At 64.5% G+C, this 17533-nt stretch overlaps 1 protein-coding gene across 2 annotated transcripts; it reads left to right on the top strand.

The window, feature by feature from the left end:
• Nucleotides 1-15585, top strand: TTLL12 (tubulin tyrosine ligase like 12). 2 transcript variants are annotated; one of them, XM_016135766.2, is made up of 14 exons: nucleotides 1-416; nucleotides 3462-3634; nucleotides 5732-5930; nucleotides 6792-6951; nucleotides 7037-7170; nucleotides 9201-9277; nucleotides 10499-10615; nucleotides 10703-10897; nucleotides 11228-11339; nucleotides 12089-12240; nucleotides 12569-12650; nucleotides 13053-13121; nucleotides 13661-13799; nucleotides 14381-15585. In XM_016135766.2, exons 1-14 carry the CDS (start codon nucleotides 246-248, stop codon nucleotides 14530-14532), a joined length of 1932 nt encoding a protein of 643 aa, XP_015991252.2. In that variant the 5' UTR covers nucleotides 1-245; the 3' UTR covers nucleotides 14533-15585. The 2 variants fall into 2 exon arrangements, with proteins under 2 accessions (XP_015991252.2, XP_036093512.1); XM_036237619.1 differs by lacking the exon at nucleotides 1-416 and adding an exon at nucleotides 1447-1579.
• The last annotated feature ends 1948 nt before the right edge of the window (nucleotides 15586-17533 follow it).

Below are 17533 nucleotides of genomic sequence, written 5' to 3'. Positions count from 1 at the left end.
GTTCACGCACGCGCGCTCGCCGCTCCGACGGCCTGGCCTTCGGGGTCCAGGGGTTCCCCCCGCACGCGCCCCGCGAGCCCCGCGTCCCCGCGCGAGCCGGCCGGGCGTGCGTGCAGGCGGGCGGTGGGCGGTGGCGCGGGGACCTCGGGAGGAGGGCGGGGCGGCGGCGCTGGCGGGCGGGCGGAGTCGAGAGGGCCGGGCCCGCGGGCTGCGGCGGCGCTGGCTTTGGTGCTGGTGGAGGCGCCATGGAGGCGGACGCGGGGCTGGTGCGGACTCCGGAGTCAGTGCGGGGCCCGGACCCGGAGGAGGGCGCGCGGGCCCGGGCCGAGTTCGCGGCGCTGCACGGCCCCGCGCTGCGCGCGTCGGGGGTCCCGGAGCGGTACTGGGGCCGCCTCCTGTACAAGCTGGAGCACGAGGTGCGGGCCGGGGCGACGCAGGGTGGGGGTCCCGGAGCGGTGCTGGGGCCGCCTCCTGCACAGGCTGGAGCACGGAGTGCGGGCCCTGGGCGCGCCGGGGGTGGACCGCTCTCGACCCTTCTGCTGGGAAGGGCGCGGTCTCGGGCGGGCCTTCGGCCCAGAACCGCGGGGGTGCAGCTGCGGGGAGGCCGGGCTGGGTCCGCCTGGGGAAGGCACGGAGGCCTGGAGGACACGTGCAGGTGGGGGGGGGGGGTCCGGCACCTCGCGGTGTGAGTGCGCGCTCCAGGGCGGGGAACTTGTGTCCAGCTGGGCAGGCCTCGGTGAGACGCTCAGGGGTGTGCGGCTCGGGCAGTTGACGGTGGTGTGGATAAACAAGCCAAGTGGGCAGAGGTTGGGTGATGAGGAGCCACAGTGCAGTGATGACCGATTTAGGCTTTGCCTCCTTGGCGCTTTAGGAGCCTCTAAAGTTTGGGGCCCGAGAGTGGCAGCCAGAGCCCCATACCTGTGGCCCTGGTCCCGCCAGCACCTGGGGCTAGGCCAGGGCTGCGCGGCCACAGAACTAAAATGAACTTTGGCTCCTGCTGTGTGCCAAGTCGGTGCTGACCTCGCCACAACTCCAAGCCCCCCAGCTGTGAGAAATAAGTTGTCACTCCCCCCCTCCTTGGACAGTTAAGGAAACTGAGGCTCCGGAACAGGAAGTGACTCTCCCAAGGTCTGTCAGACTTTAGAACTGGACCCTTGCTTTCAGCCACTGCCTCGGGGAGAAGAGGAGCCCCTTGAATTTGTGTGACTCTAACTGTTCAGGTCATAGAATTTTTTTTTATGTTTCCTCATTTGATTGGAGCCTGGCTCGCCTTCCTTTTGTAGATTCAAGAAAACAGGGTGTGAGAGATGGAAAAGGAATGTAAAAAACGGAAAGGTCTTAGATGCTCCTCGGATCTCTCCCTTTCTGTGGGCTCCATCCTGCTCGCCAGCGGCTCTAGCCCGCGCCTCCACAGGGGTTCCCAGCAGGTCCCGGCTGAGGGGCGGGCCCTAGTTTGGGGGAGTTTGCCCAGGTGCTGAAGCCAGAACACATTCACGGGCCAGCCGCCTTCTTCTTTGCTGAAAGCAGGCTCCTCTTCAGGGGGCTGCCTCCGGGGGCCAAGGCAGAGGAAGCAGTGCAGGTGATTAGGTGGGGACTCCGCAGCCAGGAAGGGGATGTCCACTGAGTCTGTCTGCTGGACAGACCCCTCTCACTCAGCCACTTTATCTGTAAAATCCGGGTGGGCCAGGTGCCTTCTTTCTCAGAACACAGATAGTTGCTATGAAAAAGATACAGTGTCAGGGGCAGACAGACAGTGTAACCTATCTTTTGTAACAGTGAATTTCCTCCCCTCCCCCCCAACCCCAAATGACTTGCCTTGTCTTCCGCCAGCATTTCCTGAGCATTTCCTGAGCACTCGCCCCGGTTCCGGGCCTGTGCTGGGGTGGGAGGGGACCCCAGCCGTGTGTTGGGGTGGATAAACAGGGCCCCCTGTGCTGGGTGAAGGGACCACCATGTGGGAAGGCTTGGCTCCAGCGCAGCCACCCTCCAGGGGCAGTAAACCCTCACAGGGACAAGTCACTCACCACCACCCCCAGCCTCCATCTGGAGAACGTGGACCATGAAAGAGGCCCCAGCTCCCGCTGCCTTGGCGGGGATGGGGCAGGGAGGCATGAGAGACGTTTCGGCCAGTGCCGAGCACAGAGTGGGCAGTCCTCAGACTGTAGTGTCCCCTCCGCCCTGTTTGCTGCTGCTCTGCTAAGGGGCGGCCAGTGTTTTTCCATGACCCTCCCCTGCCATTATGGGTTATGGGCAGAGCCGTGAGTCACCACGTTGCCAGACCCGAACCTGCAGTCATTGTTCTGAGCGAAACCTGCTGTTGCTGCTGCTGTGGGCCCAGGTGTAGGGGGCACCCGCCCTCAGAGGAAGGGGGCCCTGGACCGTTGGCAAAGCCCATGATGCTGGTGCCCTGTCCAGGAAAATCGGTTCCCTTGGAAAGGATGAGGGAAGCGGTTTAAAATTTCAGCTCTTCCTGTCCGTGTGCACTTCCCAGCCAGGGAGAAGCCAGACCTCAGGCAGGCCCTCTGTCTCCCTCCCTCCCGTCAGGTTTGGGGGTTGAGAGCTGGAGGTTTGGGGTTCCAGGTGGGAGCCCAGGCTGTGAATTCCAGCCCTCTGACCCGCTTTCCTAATCTGTAACGGGGAGGTGGGGCAGTGTGTCCCTCACCCCAACCTCCGGGCTCTCTGAGGGTTAAAGGAGACCCCAGAAAGAGCCCGAGACAAGTCTCATCCCACAGCCCACTCTGCCCCTGGGCACTGGCTCTGAAGTTTCCCAAATCATCCCGCCCTCCAGGTTCCGCCCTCCAGGTTCGGCCTGTTCACCTGGTCCTCTCTTTGCCCCGGGGGCAAGATCCTGAGTGACTCATCCTCAGCCCCAGCACAGGAGCCTTGCGCCTGGCTGGTCAGCTGCTCCGCAGCTGTCAGATGAGTTTTCCTTCTGTTTTTAATAGACAAGTGAGAAATAGGTATTTTGGGGGGGCGGGAAACTGGCCTTTGTTGCGTTTCTGCTGTGCACCTCTCCTGGAGCGTGGGCGACACCCCCTTCCCAGGTGACAGACCAGCCTCAGCCACCGTGGTGCTGGATCGGTTCCTCTGATGACAGTGAATCTGGGGCCCTGACTTCCATGTACTCCCATGTGACCGGAGCCACCCCCTCTGCCTCCGGGGCCTCATTTTCCCTGTAAAACAAGGGACCAAACTAGATGTAATTTGGACACGTACATGCAGGCCCCCTTCCAAGCACGGATCCCGTGAGGCGAGGGGCCTTGGGCGATTCCACTGGTGATGATGGCACCCTAGTTCTGACTGATTCCGCTAGGAGCCTGTCTTCCCTTCTGTGACATGGGTCATTGGGCAGTAAACAGGCCCCGCTTCTCCAAAGGGATGTAGTCTGACCTTGAGGCCAGGCGTGGAGTTCCAGGGTTCCGGGGTGGGTGTCCGCCAGCGTGCCCCGCTGTGGTCCCCAGGTCTTCGACGCGGGGGAGATGTTTGGGATAATGCAAGTGGAAGAAGTGGAGGAGGAGAGTGAGGACGAGGCCGCGCGAGAAGCCCGCGAGAAGAGGCCCAACCCGGGCGTCGAGCTCTGCTACAAGGTCATCGTGACCAACGAGGACGGGCTCCAGGCGGCCAGCCCCAACAGGTAGGAGCCCGGCGGCACGTCCGGCGCCCGCGGCGGGGCTCTCGGGGACGGGCTTCCTGTGTGCCGGGCACGTGCGGCCCCCGCGCGGGCAGCTGGGCTTCAGGGTCGTGCGGGCCCCGCCGCCGAGGGTGCCCCCACGGCACTCGCCGGTCACGGTGGTCCCACAGCACAGCTGTGGGGGGGTCCGATTTTGCTGAGAAAGCAGCAGGAGGGACTCGCTGCAGGGTGCCAGCTGTCACCCTGGGCGGCGCTGCTTGTAAGCCCAGGCTTTCCCAAGGGCCCCCGGGCCTCCCCCGGCTCTCCGGGTCGGAGTCGCTGAGTGGCGTCTGGGGAGCAGTATTTGACATGACCTCCGGGGCTTTATTCCTGGGAATGCGAGCAGTGGGATCTGGCCGAGTCCTCGGGAGAGGGTGCTGAGGCCCGGAGCGGGCCCAGGCCACAGGGCAGAGTTCAGGCAGGACCCTGGGCTTCCTGCCTCCCCGAGGCCAAGGGGGCCGTCCTAGTCGGGACGTGCCTGCAGACTGCTCTCCCAAACTTTGTTGGAACCTTGAGGAAGAAGCTGCTGGCCCGTGAGGGTCACAGGGCCCCTGTGCCTGGCGCCTCCTTCGGGGTGCGGGTGGGGTGGGAGCGGCCACACAGGGCATCACAGCAGCCAGCACCGCCTTCCACATGCTTTCGGACTCAGGGACTCACAGACTCACCCCTCTCGTTAAGTCGGTGCAGCCAACCTCCGTGGGCACCCGCTCTGTGCCCACCCGGGCCCCGCGCAGCAGCCGCCTCGAGTAGCCCACGGCCTCTCACGTGCCACCAGCAGTCAGGTCTAGGGGGCGGCGGGCTGGGCTCCTGGGCCTCGCCCTCCAGGCCCCACCCTCCACCCTCGTTCCCGCACCGCCGCGTGTAGTACCCCGCGTGCATTGGCCCAGGGTCACCTGGCTCCGTGCACCGGCTGCATCGTAAACTCTTAGCAGAAGGGCAGAAATAAGTCATTCGTTTCAGGACGTATGAACCCCCCCCCGCCGGTGTGCGTGGGGGGCTGGTTCCAGGACCCCCGCAGATACCAGAGCCACAGATGCTCGAGTCCCTCCTATAAAATGCCACAGCATATGCGCGTCACCTCATGTCCTCCCGTTACTTTAGTCATGTCTGGGTTGCTTGTAGTACCCGATACAATGTAAACGCTGTGAATTGTCTTGTCTCGGGAGCAACGACAGTAGAAGTTCACATGTTCGGTACAGACACACTCATCATAGGTTCAACTACTTAGTGCAGTCAGCAGCTAAGGACCTTTTATCTCAAATGTTTTTGATCCGAGGCCGGGCTGGTTGGGTCTGCAGGTGCAGGACCTGGGTGAGCACGATGAGTAAATGCCGCCGACCGCGCGGCTCGGCCTCGCTCCGCGAACGCCTGCCGTTGGTTCTGGGCGGGGTGGGCAGGTGAGGGCCGTTTTGCCCACCTGTTTGCGTGGAGCCCCTTGGTCCCGCAGGGCTCTGGACCGTGGCCTGGCTTGCCGCGGTCGTGGCGAGCTGTGAAGATGGCCCACCGGGTTCCTCTAGGGAGACCAGAGTGCGTGGGCTGCTGGTGACCTCACGTGTGGGCACGTGGAGCCTCTCGGGGAGAAAGGCCTTGGCGCTTTCCCGGAAGTCCCAGTGTGCGTGTGTGTGTGTGTGTGTGCGCGCGCGCGCGCGCGCGCGCATGTGTGTGTGAGCTCCGCCTGGCGGTTCCTTTGCACATCTGCCTGCTGCCGGCCTCCAGAGTGTGCAGCCTCCACTTTGGCCGAGCACCTGCCGTGGGCCCAGCTTGCGGGCAGCAAGGTGGGGGCCATGGGCCTGTCCTCCGGCAGCTCAGAGCACAGTCAAGGACACTCACCGTCATGGCAATTGGTGTGCAGTCGGCATGTTGTACCTTCTGTACAACATCCGGTGCTGGTACCCGCCTGGTGAGAGGATATAGAGACCCATCCTGTTTTAGAAACTGAAAGGGGGAGAGGAACTAGCCCAGGGTCACGCAGCGAGGGTTCGGCAGCGCCCGGACCCCCTGGTGCCGGGAAGACCAAGTCACTGCCCACCTTCCTGCCGCCCCCGTGGCCTGTGCCTGCAGCATCTTCCTCATCGACCACGCCTGGACGTGCCGCGTGGAGCACGCCCGCCAGCAGCTGCAGCAGGTGCCCGGGCTGCTGCACCGCATGGCCAACCTGATGGGCGTCGAGTTCCACGGTGAGCTGCCCAGCCCCGAGGCCGTGGACCAGGTGCTGGAGGAGATGTGGAAGTTCAACCAGACCTACCAGCTGTCCCACGGGGTGAGCCGGCGGCCAGTTCCCAGGGGAGGTGGAGGGCAGACCCAGCCACAGGCCTTCACTGCCCCGTGCAGTCAGGGGTACAGGGGCGTGGCCGGGAGAGCCCCAGCCCAACCTGGGGGCCTTTATCCCGCGCATGAGCAAACTCAGCCTCTCCCGTGGCCTGTGGAATCCCTTTGTTCCTGTGGCTTCATTGTGGGCCTGTTACTGTTCGCCTCAGACCAGCCAGCGACCCAGGTGTCTGTGCAGCCTTTAAACTCACAGGGCAGAACCCTCAGACCCCTGGACTTGGGCTCAGTGACCCGGCCGCCCCTTTCCTGGTGCCTTCTGGTTCTATTGCCCTCTTAGAGGGCCTCAGTGACCCTCACGGCCTTTGAGAGAAGAGTCGAGTCCTATTAGCACATCTCGTCAGCTTTCCACACCCCCGCCTCTGGCTTTCCCAGACGCACCTTTAGGCTCCGGCCCCTCACCACTTTTAGGTTGGGAAGAACAAAGTTGGTTATTTTAAATTCAGCTTAGATGTTGCCTCCTCCAGGGAGCCTTCCCTGAACTACAAGTCTGTCCTTCCCCTCACCCCTGTTCTCCACCCCTCAACATCCAAGACCAAACACATCCACGCAGCTGCGAGGCGAAGCGCCTTGTCTCCATGGGCCTTTAGCACACATAGCACACAGGCGGTCACCCTGTGGTCTGCTGGTCTGCGTCCTGGTCCCCCACGACAGGCCCACAGGCTGGGAGCCCTGGGTCGATGGGCCTGGGCTTCGTGCGAGAGCAGCTCCAGGCTCGGAGAGTTGGGCGCGGGCGGGCGGGGGAAGGGACGGGCGGGGGGCCCGCGGACCAGGGCGGCGTGCGCTCTGCCCGCAGACGGCCGAGGAGAAGGTGCCGGTGTGGTACGTCATGGACGAGTTCGGCGCCCGCATCCAGCACTCGGACACGCCCAGCTTCGCCGCGGCGCCGTTCTTCTACATGCCGCAGCAGGTGGCCTACACGCTGCTGTGGCCCCTGAGGGACCTGGACACGGGCGGTGAGTCCCACGCCCACCGCGCCCGGAGCGGCCCTGGGCCCCCGTCCGCGGCGGCCCCCTGACGGGGACTCGTGTCTCCCTGCAGAGGAGGTGACCCGGGACTTTGCCTATGGAGAGGCCGACCCTCTGATCCGGAAGTGCATGCTGCTGCCCTGGGCGCCCGCCGACATGCTGGACCTCAGCTCCTGCACGCCCGAGCCACCCGACCAGCACTACCAGGTGCGACCCTCCGCCCTTCCCCTCCGACCCTGGGCCTCTTTGGTGGCTTCTGGAACCTTCTCCACCCGGCCACTGCAGGAGGTGGAGAAGAGTTTGGGAGCACCCGAGCGACAAGGGGCTCAGAGCTTGGGCGCCAGGCCTGGGCCCTGACCCCAGGGTGCCTGACGCTGCGAGCTGTCGCTCAGAGGGCCGGGTAGAGCCAGGCGCCGGTGGTCAGCGCTGCTCCGCCTCGTTTCCTTTCCTCCTCTGACACCTCCCGCCCCAGGGACAGGAAGACACTGCACTCAGACACTGTGGCACGGCATCCTGCGCACAGTAGGCCCTCCACAAGTAGTTGTCGTTGCCGCTGTTGTTATGGGCAGCAGAGGTGCTTTCAGTCCGTGGGCAGCCCGTCCCTCAGGGCCCCGCCAGGACCCAGCTGGCCCCCTCTCAAGTGCCTGGCCGGCGGTGACAAGGCAGGGCCCGGCAGGCGGGGCGGGCTGGGTTAGCGGCCCAGGGTTAGTGAGCCCAGGGAGGCGGAGCCTGTAGGGGGGCAGCCCCTGCCAGGACCCTCTCCCTCCCATGCCATCTGGTCTTCTGCCACCGCTTCCTCTTGGCCGGTCCAGTCAGGAACCAGGCGATGAGGGAGTCTGTGCTTAGCACTCTGTGGGCACGAGACTCTACTGTAATCCTTACGACAGTAGGAGTTGCTGTCCTATTTTCACCTTTCACCGAGGATGAGGAAACTGAGACACAGAGAGGTTAAGTAACTTGCCAGAGGTCACACAGCAGGTGGGAGAACTGGAGCCCGAAACCAGCGGGACTCGATCGCTTGTGAGCGGCGGCCTCCCTGCGAGGAAGCCGTCCAGCCCCCGCTGGGGACCAGCCACGCAGGGCATGCCCCCAAGTATGGGAAGCACGGCGTGGTGTTAGCTGTCCTGTGGGTTGTAGGGGACTGGGCTTAGCGGTCCCGTGGCACCTTGCCCCTCGAATTCGATCTGAGCCCCTAGAGACTGAACAAACCATGCTGAAAACTCAGCGATCACCCTTCTTGGTTCAGAGATGTGTTTCAGAGGCTCGTGAGGTACCTGCGCCTAGTAGGTGCTCAGTAAACTTCTGAAAAAGTGAGTGAGTGTGAAGAACTGAGGCTTAGGAGCGGCTTAGGAACAAAGACTTCCTGATCTCGAGGTTATTAAAGGAGCATGACTTAAAATTAATCTTTTTCACTTTTTCTTGGGACACTCTACTGGCCAGAAAGAGGAGACATGAGGCCACACCCTGGTGGTCTGAGGCATCCCAGCCATTTGACCCACCTGGACCAGGCCTCCGCTCAGGGCCCTGGGGCCGCCTGTGTTAGTGAGCTGTCGTCAGATGACAGATTAATCCGGCTCCAAACAGCATGTGTTTATTATCTCTCACACTTCGTGAGACGGGAGTTAGTGTCTCAGCTCGGTGCTTCTGGCTCAAAGTCCCTCGTAAGGCACGGCCAGACTCAGCCAGGGCCATGTCGTCTGAGGCTTGAGGGAGCTTCCACACGGCGCCTCACACACCTGGCGAGGTGATGCTAGCTGTTGGCAGAGACCTCAGCTCCTCCCCACGTGGGCCTGTCCACAGGGCTGCTTGAGGGTCCTTACAGAGTGGGGGCCAGCTTCTCAGAGCAGGTGATCCAAGGTCCGACGAAGTCACACGCCATTCCAGTTTCTTTGTGTTTGGTAGAAGCAACTCGTGCAGCCCACTCGCAAGGGGCGGTGAATTAGGCTCTTCCTGGCTTAGCTCGGAGCAGCCTGGGGGCTCCCCAAGAACCAGGCAGCCCCATCCCCACCCCCAAGTTTGGAGGTGGCCGTCGAGGTTGAATGTTTACGTTGTTCTCGTGACATAAGACCGGCCGTCAAACACCTGAGCAGCCTGAGTCCCGGAGCCCGGGGCGGGGGCGGCCAGGGGCCTTGGGCGCCCGTGAAGGCCGCCCCTGAAACCCTCTGTGCCGGCAGGGGGGCTGGGGGAGCGTGTGTTCACCTGCTCCGTTTCTCTCCCTCCGCTGTCTTTCCTTCCAGGCCATTTTGGAGGAAAACAAAGAGAAGCTGCCACTCGCCATCGATCCGGTGGCTCGCCCCCACGACCACGTCTTCAAGTGCGTAGGCTCCTCCTCAGCTTGCGATGCGACGTCCTCGCTCACTTTGCTCGCTCAGTTCTGGCTCCCAGAACAGTGCCTGGCGCAGGGAGGCGCGCAGTAGGTTCACTGTCCTGGCAGCACGAGGGTGACAGAGGTGCCAGGGTGGCGTTCTTAGCGTCACTGAAAGAATGCTGTGAGGCGTGAGGCGTGAGCCAGAGCATGTGTCCACCTGGCACTGCAGTGAAGTCTCTCCTCCAGGCCCATGCACACCGGGACTCCTCCCGAAGGCCGGGCCCCTGGGAAAGGCCCCTTGGCTGCCAGGAGGGGCCGTGCCCAGGTGTGGCCGTGCCCAGGTGTCTGCAGGTGTGGGCTGGCCAGTTACATAAGGCCAGGCAGGCAAGCCCGGGCTGGCCTTCCCCTTACAGCGAGGAAGTGGAGGTGCCAAGCGCAGCCAGAGGGCGTAGAGCAGGCTCAGAGGCCCGCGGCTGGCTGGGCGGGCTGGCCTCTGCCCCCAGTCGGAGCCCCTCCTCTCACTGCCCAAGCCTGGTCCAGCCAGAAATGGCAACATGCTCCCCTCTGCCCTCCCGCCGAGTCCCAGGAGTTTCCTCCCGCTGGCCCTCTGCCCACGTTCCTTCCCCTTCCCCGGGGCCACTGCCCCAGCCCAGCAGCCCGGGAGCTCTTTCTGAGGCCCACTGCCCAGCACGCCTCTACCTCCTCGGGGTCGGAGGTCTCCCTGAGGCCTGTCCGTCAGGCTGCATGCTCCGGCCCTGCCGAGCAGCCTGGCGCCTGAGCTCCGTGCCTCCCCTGACAGTACCGTCCCGGGCTGGGCCCCCTCTTGCCCCCACGCTCGACCCCACAGCTTTTAAAGTGTGGCCGCCTCCACCTCCGCCACCGCCAGCACAGGCCAGCGGGGCAGGCCCCAGCGGGCCCCAGTGTGCAGCGGCCTCGTCCAGGGCACTCCTGGCCACGTGTCACCTGCAGCTCCTGGGGCTCCAGCTCTCTTCTCGAGGGTCAAGCTCCGAGCGTGTGCACGGGAGATCGGCGGCGTGGACCTGTCCTGCGGTTTCACCCGGGAGGGAGGAGCCGCGTTTGCGGAACACTCGAGTGTATCCCATGTCGTCCTGACGACCAGTGTGGGCTCACCTTGTAGGCGGGGAACCAGGGTCTGAGTTGCACGCCCACTCAGCAGATGGGCGGGTCCTCGCAGCCTGTCTGACCGCAGCCCGCCCTGCCCCGCAGGGTCTACACGGACGTGCAGCAGGTGCTCGACCACCTCACCCACCCGCGCTTCACCCTCACCCAGAGCGAGAAGGACGCCGACATCCTCTACAACTTCTCGCACTTCAAGGACTACAGGTGAGGCCCTGCGCAGCCGGGCTGGCCCGGAGCCCCTGGCGGCCCGCCAAGCCGGTCGCTGAGCCGGTCGCCCACTCGGCCCTGCAGGAGGCTCAGCCAGGAGAGGCCCCACGTGCTGCTGAACCAGTTCCCCTGCGAGAACCTGCTGACGGTGAAGGACTGCCTGGCTTCCATCGCACGCCGGGCCGGAGGCCCCGAGGGCCCGGCCTGGCTGCCCCGCACCTTCAACCTGCGCACGGAGCTGCCCCAGTTCGTCAGCTACTTCCAGCAGCGGGAGCAGCGGTAAGCACCCCCACCACAGAGCCGTGCGCACCCCCCCACCTGCACCCGGCCTCGCGCTGCCAGCCTGCGCCCTAGCTAAGCACCTACTGTGCACAGGCCGTGCTGCTGTGAGCCATGGGCCCTGAGCACAGCCACCCATGGCTGCTGTGGGTCCAGGCTCCAGCAGGTGCTCCAGCAGGTCCCCAAGGCCTCGCCTCCAACCTCTCTGCTGTGACGCCCCCCTCACCCCCCCGAGGAAGTCCGAGTGTCCCCCCACTGCCACGGTCCCAGGGGGACGCTGCGTGGGAGGGCGGGCCTGGGGTGCAGCCTAGCCGGGCCCTCTTCTGCCAGGGGCGAGGACAACCACTGGATCTGCAAGCCCTGGAGCCTGGCCCGCAGCCTGGACACGCACATCACCAAGAGCCTGCACAGCGTCATCCGGCACCGCGAGAGCAGCCCCAAGGTGGGCGCCGGCCGCCGAGAGCGGGGCGGAGGGGACTCCAATGTCGAGGGCCTGCGTGGGTGGGTCCTGGCGTGTCAGCAGGGACGGTCACTCGGCTCACAGGGGTCTTATAGGCCCGCCCTCCATCCACTGCCCTGCCAGGTGTGTGACAGGCCAGGTGAGAGGAGGGGCCTTGGTCACAGCCACCCGAGGTGCCTGCCCTCAGCCCCCACACTGCACCACGAGTGACCGTGGCAGCCAGGAGATGGCCAGGCTGGGGCAGGGAGCCCCTCGGGGCCCTGGACAAAGGTGCCGTCGTGATGTGGGCGAGTCCGAGGCAGTGTCGGGCATCTGAGGACCCGAGGTCACATGCTCGGGCAGAGGCTGTGGGGCGATCACTGGAGATGCCAGCGGGTGGGTAGGGAGCTGGCGGGTTTACGGCTGAGAATTCACATTCAGTGTCCAAAACCTAAAAACTGGCGGGAACTTGTCCTTCAGTTAGAGAAGATGAAGAACTCATTCGAGCCTAGGCAGGGGTGCGAAAGGGCAGAGGAAGAAGGAAGTCGTGGGGCGTGGGTCCCTCCACGGAGGCCCGCTTCCTGGGCCCGGGGTGGGCGGGGACCGCGGGAGCGAGCCTGGTCCTCCGGGGTGTGCAGGCAGTGGACGCCCCACAGCGTGAGCCCACAGCCAGCGGGGTCGGGGCGCCCCTGGGTGCTCCGGCCGGGCCCAGGCGCGCCGAGAGCCGCCGTGAGCCTGCGTCTGTCCCCCAGGTTGTGTCCAAGTACATTGAAAGTCCTGTCTTGTTCCTTCGAGAAGACGTGGGGAGGGTCAAGTTCGACGTCCGCTACATCGTGCTGCTGCGGTCGGTGGAGCCCCTGAGGTTGTTCGTGTACGACGTGTTCTGGCTGCGGTTCTCCAACCGGTAACCAGGGAGACCGGGCGGGTGCGGGGGGGGCCGGGGGGGCAGGCCCCTCGTGTCGGGGATCAGGCCTCACCACGCTCCTGGCAGAGACCGGCTCTGTCGGACGAGGCTAGTTCCTGCCACCACAGGGACGCAGCGTTCCTCGTAAAACGGGCACCGGCGCCCGCGGGTCTCGATGGCGTTCGTGGGCCTACGGGGGGGCCTCACAGTTAGCCGTGAGGGGGCCGTGGGGGAACCGGTGCCCACATGGGGGGGCTCCGAGCACCCCTGCTCCTCAGACACGGCCGCACTCGGGGCTCACTCGAGGGTCTGTCTGCTCGGCCTGCAGGCCCTTCTCGCTCAGCGACCTTGACGACTATGAGAAACATTTCACTGTCATGAACTACGACCCGGAAGTGGTGCTGAAGCAGGTAGGGGGCCTGGAGGGGCCTGGAAGGACCTGGGGAGCGGGTTCTCGCAGACCCAGACCCCACACACGTAAGCTTGTCTTCTGGGCAGGCAGTGTAGACAGACAGAGGCCCCTGGCACCCGTGTTATCTCAAACAGCACGTCTCCCGCGACGCACACAGCAGCCCCGCAAAAGTCGGTTTGCTGAGCAGGGAGCATCGTCCCGTTCTACAGACGGAGTCGCCGAGGCCCGCAGTAAATCTGTTTGTCTAGGGTCACTCAGCGAGATCCAGGGCGCAGACCCAGCCTCCCGCCTCCCGTTCATGTCCTGAGGGTGTGGGCCGGACAGACTGCTGGCCCCAGCGAGTGTCAGAGGCTCCGTGTCATGGCGGAGCAGAGCCTGACGGATCCCGTCTTTGTCTCAGGTGCACTATGATGAGTTCATCCCTGAGTTTGAGAAGCAGTACCCAGAATTCCCCTGGAGGAGCGTGCAGGTGAGTGCTGAGCGAAGCCGGAGGTTCTGGGGCTGGCACTGGGCAGGTGGGCCGTGCCTCCTCGGGATGGCCCCGCTCATCCCACCAAGGGACAGAATGGGCGACGGAGACGTGGAGTGTCGGGGAGGGCTCCGAGGGGCATTCGGGGTGCCCTTGGGACAGCCAGACACCCCCAGGCCCTGCCTGTCCCAGGATTGCAGACCTGAGAGGGCAGCAGGGCCTTGGCCGGAGACGCAGGCTGGCCGCCACGTCCCGGAGTGGGCGTTTGCTCGGTGCAGGGGAGGGCCCTGCGGGCTCCACGGCAGCAGACACGGGCAGGTGTGCAGCGGGTGATCACCGGCAGAGGGGGGCAGGTGTCAGGCAGAGGTGGCTATACCCAGGTCTGGGACCTGAAGGATTTAGTAGGAGCCGACTGGAGCCAGTTGGGGACTGGGGCTCGGGAAGGGGCAGCAAACCCCACACCGAGACACTGCTCTGGAGGACGGGCCCCAACGTCAAAGCCATGCAGGCCCCGTGACCCCGCCTCCCCTGGTCCCCAGGCCGAAATCTTCCGGGCCTTCACGGAGCTGTTCCAAGTGGCATGTGCCAAGCCGCCGCCTCTGGGCCTCTGCCACTACCCCTCATCCCGGGCCGTGTATGCCATTGACCTCATGCTGAAGTGGGACAGCCGTCCAGATGGTGAGGGGGATTCCCCATAATCCAAACCCCCCCCCCCCCCGCTTACCCAAAGCCGATTGTCCAGCCCTCCCCACACCAGCCCCCCGGGGACAGCGAGGGCATCGCCGGTCAGTGCTGTCTGACCGGGGCTTCGCCTCTGGTTAGCCGGGGATCCGGGCCCGGGGAGACCCACTGTTGAGGGGCGACAGCCCGCATGGCCGAGTGACAGCGGGAGGGGCAGGCGGACTGCAGCGGCTTCAGAGAGAACCCACAGGGGAGGGAACCGTGCGTGCGAGGCGGAGGGAGCCAAGGCGGAGGGAGCAGGCAGCCCGGCCGGCCAGCCACCCTCGGCTCCAGAGCCCCTGGGGGCCGAGCCCGCCCCACGCCCCGCCTGCATCTCCGCCTCCTCCGCCTCCTCGGCTGGACTAAATGGATGCGTGAGCTGGGTGTGGTGTTTCACGGGACTCCTGGGGCCAGAGGCAGCGCCAGGCTTCCCTGGGGAGGAGCAGGCGTTGGGCCAGGTTCCCCGAGGAGCCGGGAGAACCCTCCCCGCCCCCCACCCCGCCCCCCGAGAGTGAGCTTCCCGTGCTTCGTGCCGTCAGGGAGGCGAGCGATGCAGCCGCAGATCCTGGAGGTGAACTTCAACCCGGACTGTGAGCGAGCCTGCAGGTACCACCCGAGCTTCTTCAACGACGTCTTCAGCACCTTGTACCTGGACGAGCCCGGCGGCTGCCACGTCACGCGCCTCGTCTAGGCGCCCGCGGGCCCTCCGCGTGCGCTCGCGGAGTCCCGCCTCAGGTCTCTGAGCTGCTTCTGCCAAGACCCCCTCCTTCCCCATAGGTCAGGAGCAGGGTCACTCCCGGTGTCCCCAGGGCTGAGTGCTAGGCACCTCCGGCGCCGTGATTAGTACTCAGCTCAGCCCAGGTCTTTATTGCTGAGACTTTGGGTTCTGGGGAGTGTGGCGAGGCGTCCTCAGAAACAGGGGTCCCCAGGGAGCCCACGCGCTAACAGGGCCAGGCCACTCTTCTCCAGAGCGTCTGCTCGGGCACTGCAGGCCCGCGGAACAGTCGGGGTCCCACGCCCCTCGCGGGACCCGCGCGACGGTCGTCCCCGGAATGCCTTGGGGACGCTCCTCGCCAGGCCCCATCTTCTCGCCCCGCCCCCCAGCTCCGCCGGACCCCCAGTGCCCCTTGCTGCCGTTGCCTTTCCGTTTATCAGGGACCCGCTCGTCCCGGGCCCTGCACTGGCTCTGCCCTCGTCCGAGGCTGGGCGATGCTTCGGCGAGGGGCCTCGGGGTGAGGGGACCGGCGCGGGCAGCAGAGCGCCGGGCAGCGGGCGGCTTCGAGAGACGAGGCCAGCGAGAACTGCACGTTGGTCAGAGGCCACCTTCCGCCAGCGTCGAGTCTAATTGTTGAATTTTCGTTACTCCTTCATTATGGGAGGAAAGTATAAAATTCTCGTTCTTGACCTCGTTTCCGAAACTCGGAGCCAGCGTGTTGTGTCCCCACAGTGCTCCGGCGCCCTGGCCACGGGACAGCGGGCGGGCGACTCCCTGAGAGTGTCGGGGGCGGGCGCGCCTGTCGGGTCGGAAGCCGGGAGCTCTCCGCGCAGCGGCCGGGACCTGGTCAGCGGGGTCGCGCCTCCCCCTCTGCCCGTGCAGGTGCCTCCGTCCGTCCCGTTAGCCCGAATCTCAGCCCCCCCGTCAGGCCGTGGGTGGGACGCCTCATCTCTGGCTTCCTCCGTGGGGGACCTGCCGGCGTCCCCTACGTCACTGGATTTGTACCGCAATAAAGAAAGCCTTCCGTACCTCGGCCTCCCGTTCCCTGGGGAGCCCCGGGCCCCCGGGCCTGCTCGTTTGTTGGCTGCTTTCCTTGCCGGCTGTTGGAGAAAATCAAAATACCAGGATGTACGTTGGAGAAACCGGAGAAGAAGTAAGACGGTGTGTAGGCCTCCAAGACCCCGTCCTAGTCCATTTGGGCTTCTGTGACAAAATGCCATAAACCGCACAGTTCAAACAGCAGAATTTTCTCTCCCACAGTTCTGGAGGCTTGGGGCGTCCCAAGAGCGAGGCAGGTTTGGTGTCCGGTGAGGGCGATAGGGCTCCCTTCCTGGTTCACAAACAGCTGTCTCCTGTGTCCTCACATGGTGAAGGGGTGATGGAATTCTTGGGGGGGGGGGTCTTATTTATTGAGGCACAAACCCCACTCGAGGGCTCCACTCTCAGGTCCTGATAACCCCCCAAGGTCCCACCTGGTTCCATCACGCTGGGGTTAAGATTTCGTACAGATCAGAGGGGACGACTCAGATCAGGCCGTAGCAGCTCCCTACCCCGAAGTCTGGTTTCCCAGCACTGATGCCATTTCGGAGCAGGACGTGGTGGGGACAGGTGAGCCGAGGCCCATCCCAGCGTCCCGAGCAATGCCCGGGAGCCTCAGCCCTCAGGTGAGCCGGCCTCGGCTGCAGCCGGAGCCTCGGGGCCTGCTTCCTCGTCTCGTAGGTGGGGTTGATCAGAGACCCTACCTGCTCGGGGAGCAGCCGGAGGAGCCAGCGAGCTGATGGCCAGCACCGCGACGGCCCCTGGGGGTTTCGGACGCTGACACAGGAAGGCGGAGGCCCCCACACACCCAGGCATCTGGACCACACGCAACTTCTCACAAGCGCCGCCCAACTAGGAGCCTTCTGAGCCCCTCAGGACGGTGCTCACACCAGGTTATCCGTCCAGATGCCACGGGGGTCGTCCCCCTTGCTCCCGCTCTATTTGAAACCTGATTGCCCAGGATCCTCTGGGTGGGCATGGCACAGCCACTAGGATCGGAGGACCCCGTGACCCTTGGATTATAAACTGCTTTTTCTTAATTCTAGACGCTCTGGCACCTCATTCACCCCCAAGGAAGGCCGCCCCAGCAGACCGGACCTCTAGCTCAGAGCGGTGCCGACGGTGCCCACCCTCCAAATCCGTCTTGCCCATGCTCGGCCTTCCCCAAGTCGCTCTCCCCGTGTTAAGGGTCCATCAAAGGCCGGCATTTGTAAGTGCTGGACGTTGGAAGTTGGAGACTCCCAGCAGCAGTATTTATCACACCCAATTTCCGCAGGGCGATGCAGAAGAAATCCAAAAGGTAAAGCTCAAGACGCTGACGGTGAAATTAGAAACGTCCTCAGCGATGACCTTGGCCACACACATGTGCCCAAGCATGGCGGCTCCGTCACGGAGACGCACGATTGCCGGGTACCTCGGTGCGGGGGAGGCAGGGCTTCCTTCCCCCTGCCGAGCCCAGAGTGGCCGGTCTCAACGTGGACAGGCTGAGCAAGCCCCTCAGAGTCGCTGCTGACCACCTACCAGCCGAGCCCGCCAGGCCGTGTGCGCGAGCGGCCTCGTCTTGCTTCCTCTGTGGACATCCCAGGAAAGCGTCACGAGAAAGCCAGCAAACAAACGGAACAATGCCTCCTCCTCTTACCCGTGTCTCCAGGCATTTCTGCGGCCACGCGTGTTTTGTGGCCAGTAAGAAGCACGTGCGAGATTGCTATGGGTGTGTGCAGTGGACACACACTGGGCTGCCTAAGCATCACGGAGCAGATTCCAGAAGCCTCACGTGCACGCCAAGTGCTCAATAAGGTGCCTAGCAGACACGCGAGTGCCCACAGTGCTCCGACCATCTTGGAGAATTTTAGAAATAAAAGGATGGGCAAAAGAGCCCCCCCATCTGACTCCCCTAGTCCGATGAGCCTCAGAAAGACCGTACGGGGAGCCGGCCAAG

This window comes from Rousettus aegyptiacus, unplaced genomic scaffold, assembly GCF_014176215.1.
Source record: "Rousettus aegyptiacus isolate mRouAeg1 unplaced genomic scaffold, mRouAeg1.p scaffold_m13_p_2, whole genome shotgun sequence".
In the NCBI taxonomy this organism is placed as follows: domain Eukaryota; kingdom Metazoa; phylum Chordata; class Mammalia; order Chiroptera; family Pteropodidae; genus Rousettus; species Rousettus aegyptiacus.
This window is presented reverse-complemented; position numbering and strand designations above follow the sequence as displayed.

Bases quoted from the DNA above. Each gene is read 5' to 3' on its own strand.
- TTLL12 (XM_016135766.2), top strand. From the start codon at position 246: ATGGAGGCGGACGCGGGGCTGGTGCGGACTCCGGAGTCAGTGCGGGGC. The intron at 5,931-6,791 runs GTGAGCCGGCGG...CTCTGCCCGCAG, and splicing joins CCTACCAGCTGTCCCACGGG to ACGGCCGAGGAGAAGGTGCC. The intron at 13,800-14,380 runs GTGAGGGGGATT...TCGTGCCGTCAG, and splicing joins GTGGGACAGCCGTCCAGATG to GGAGGCGAGCGATGCAGCCG.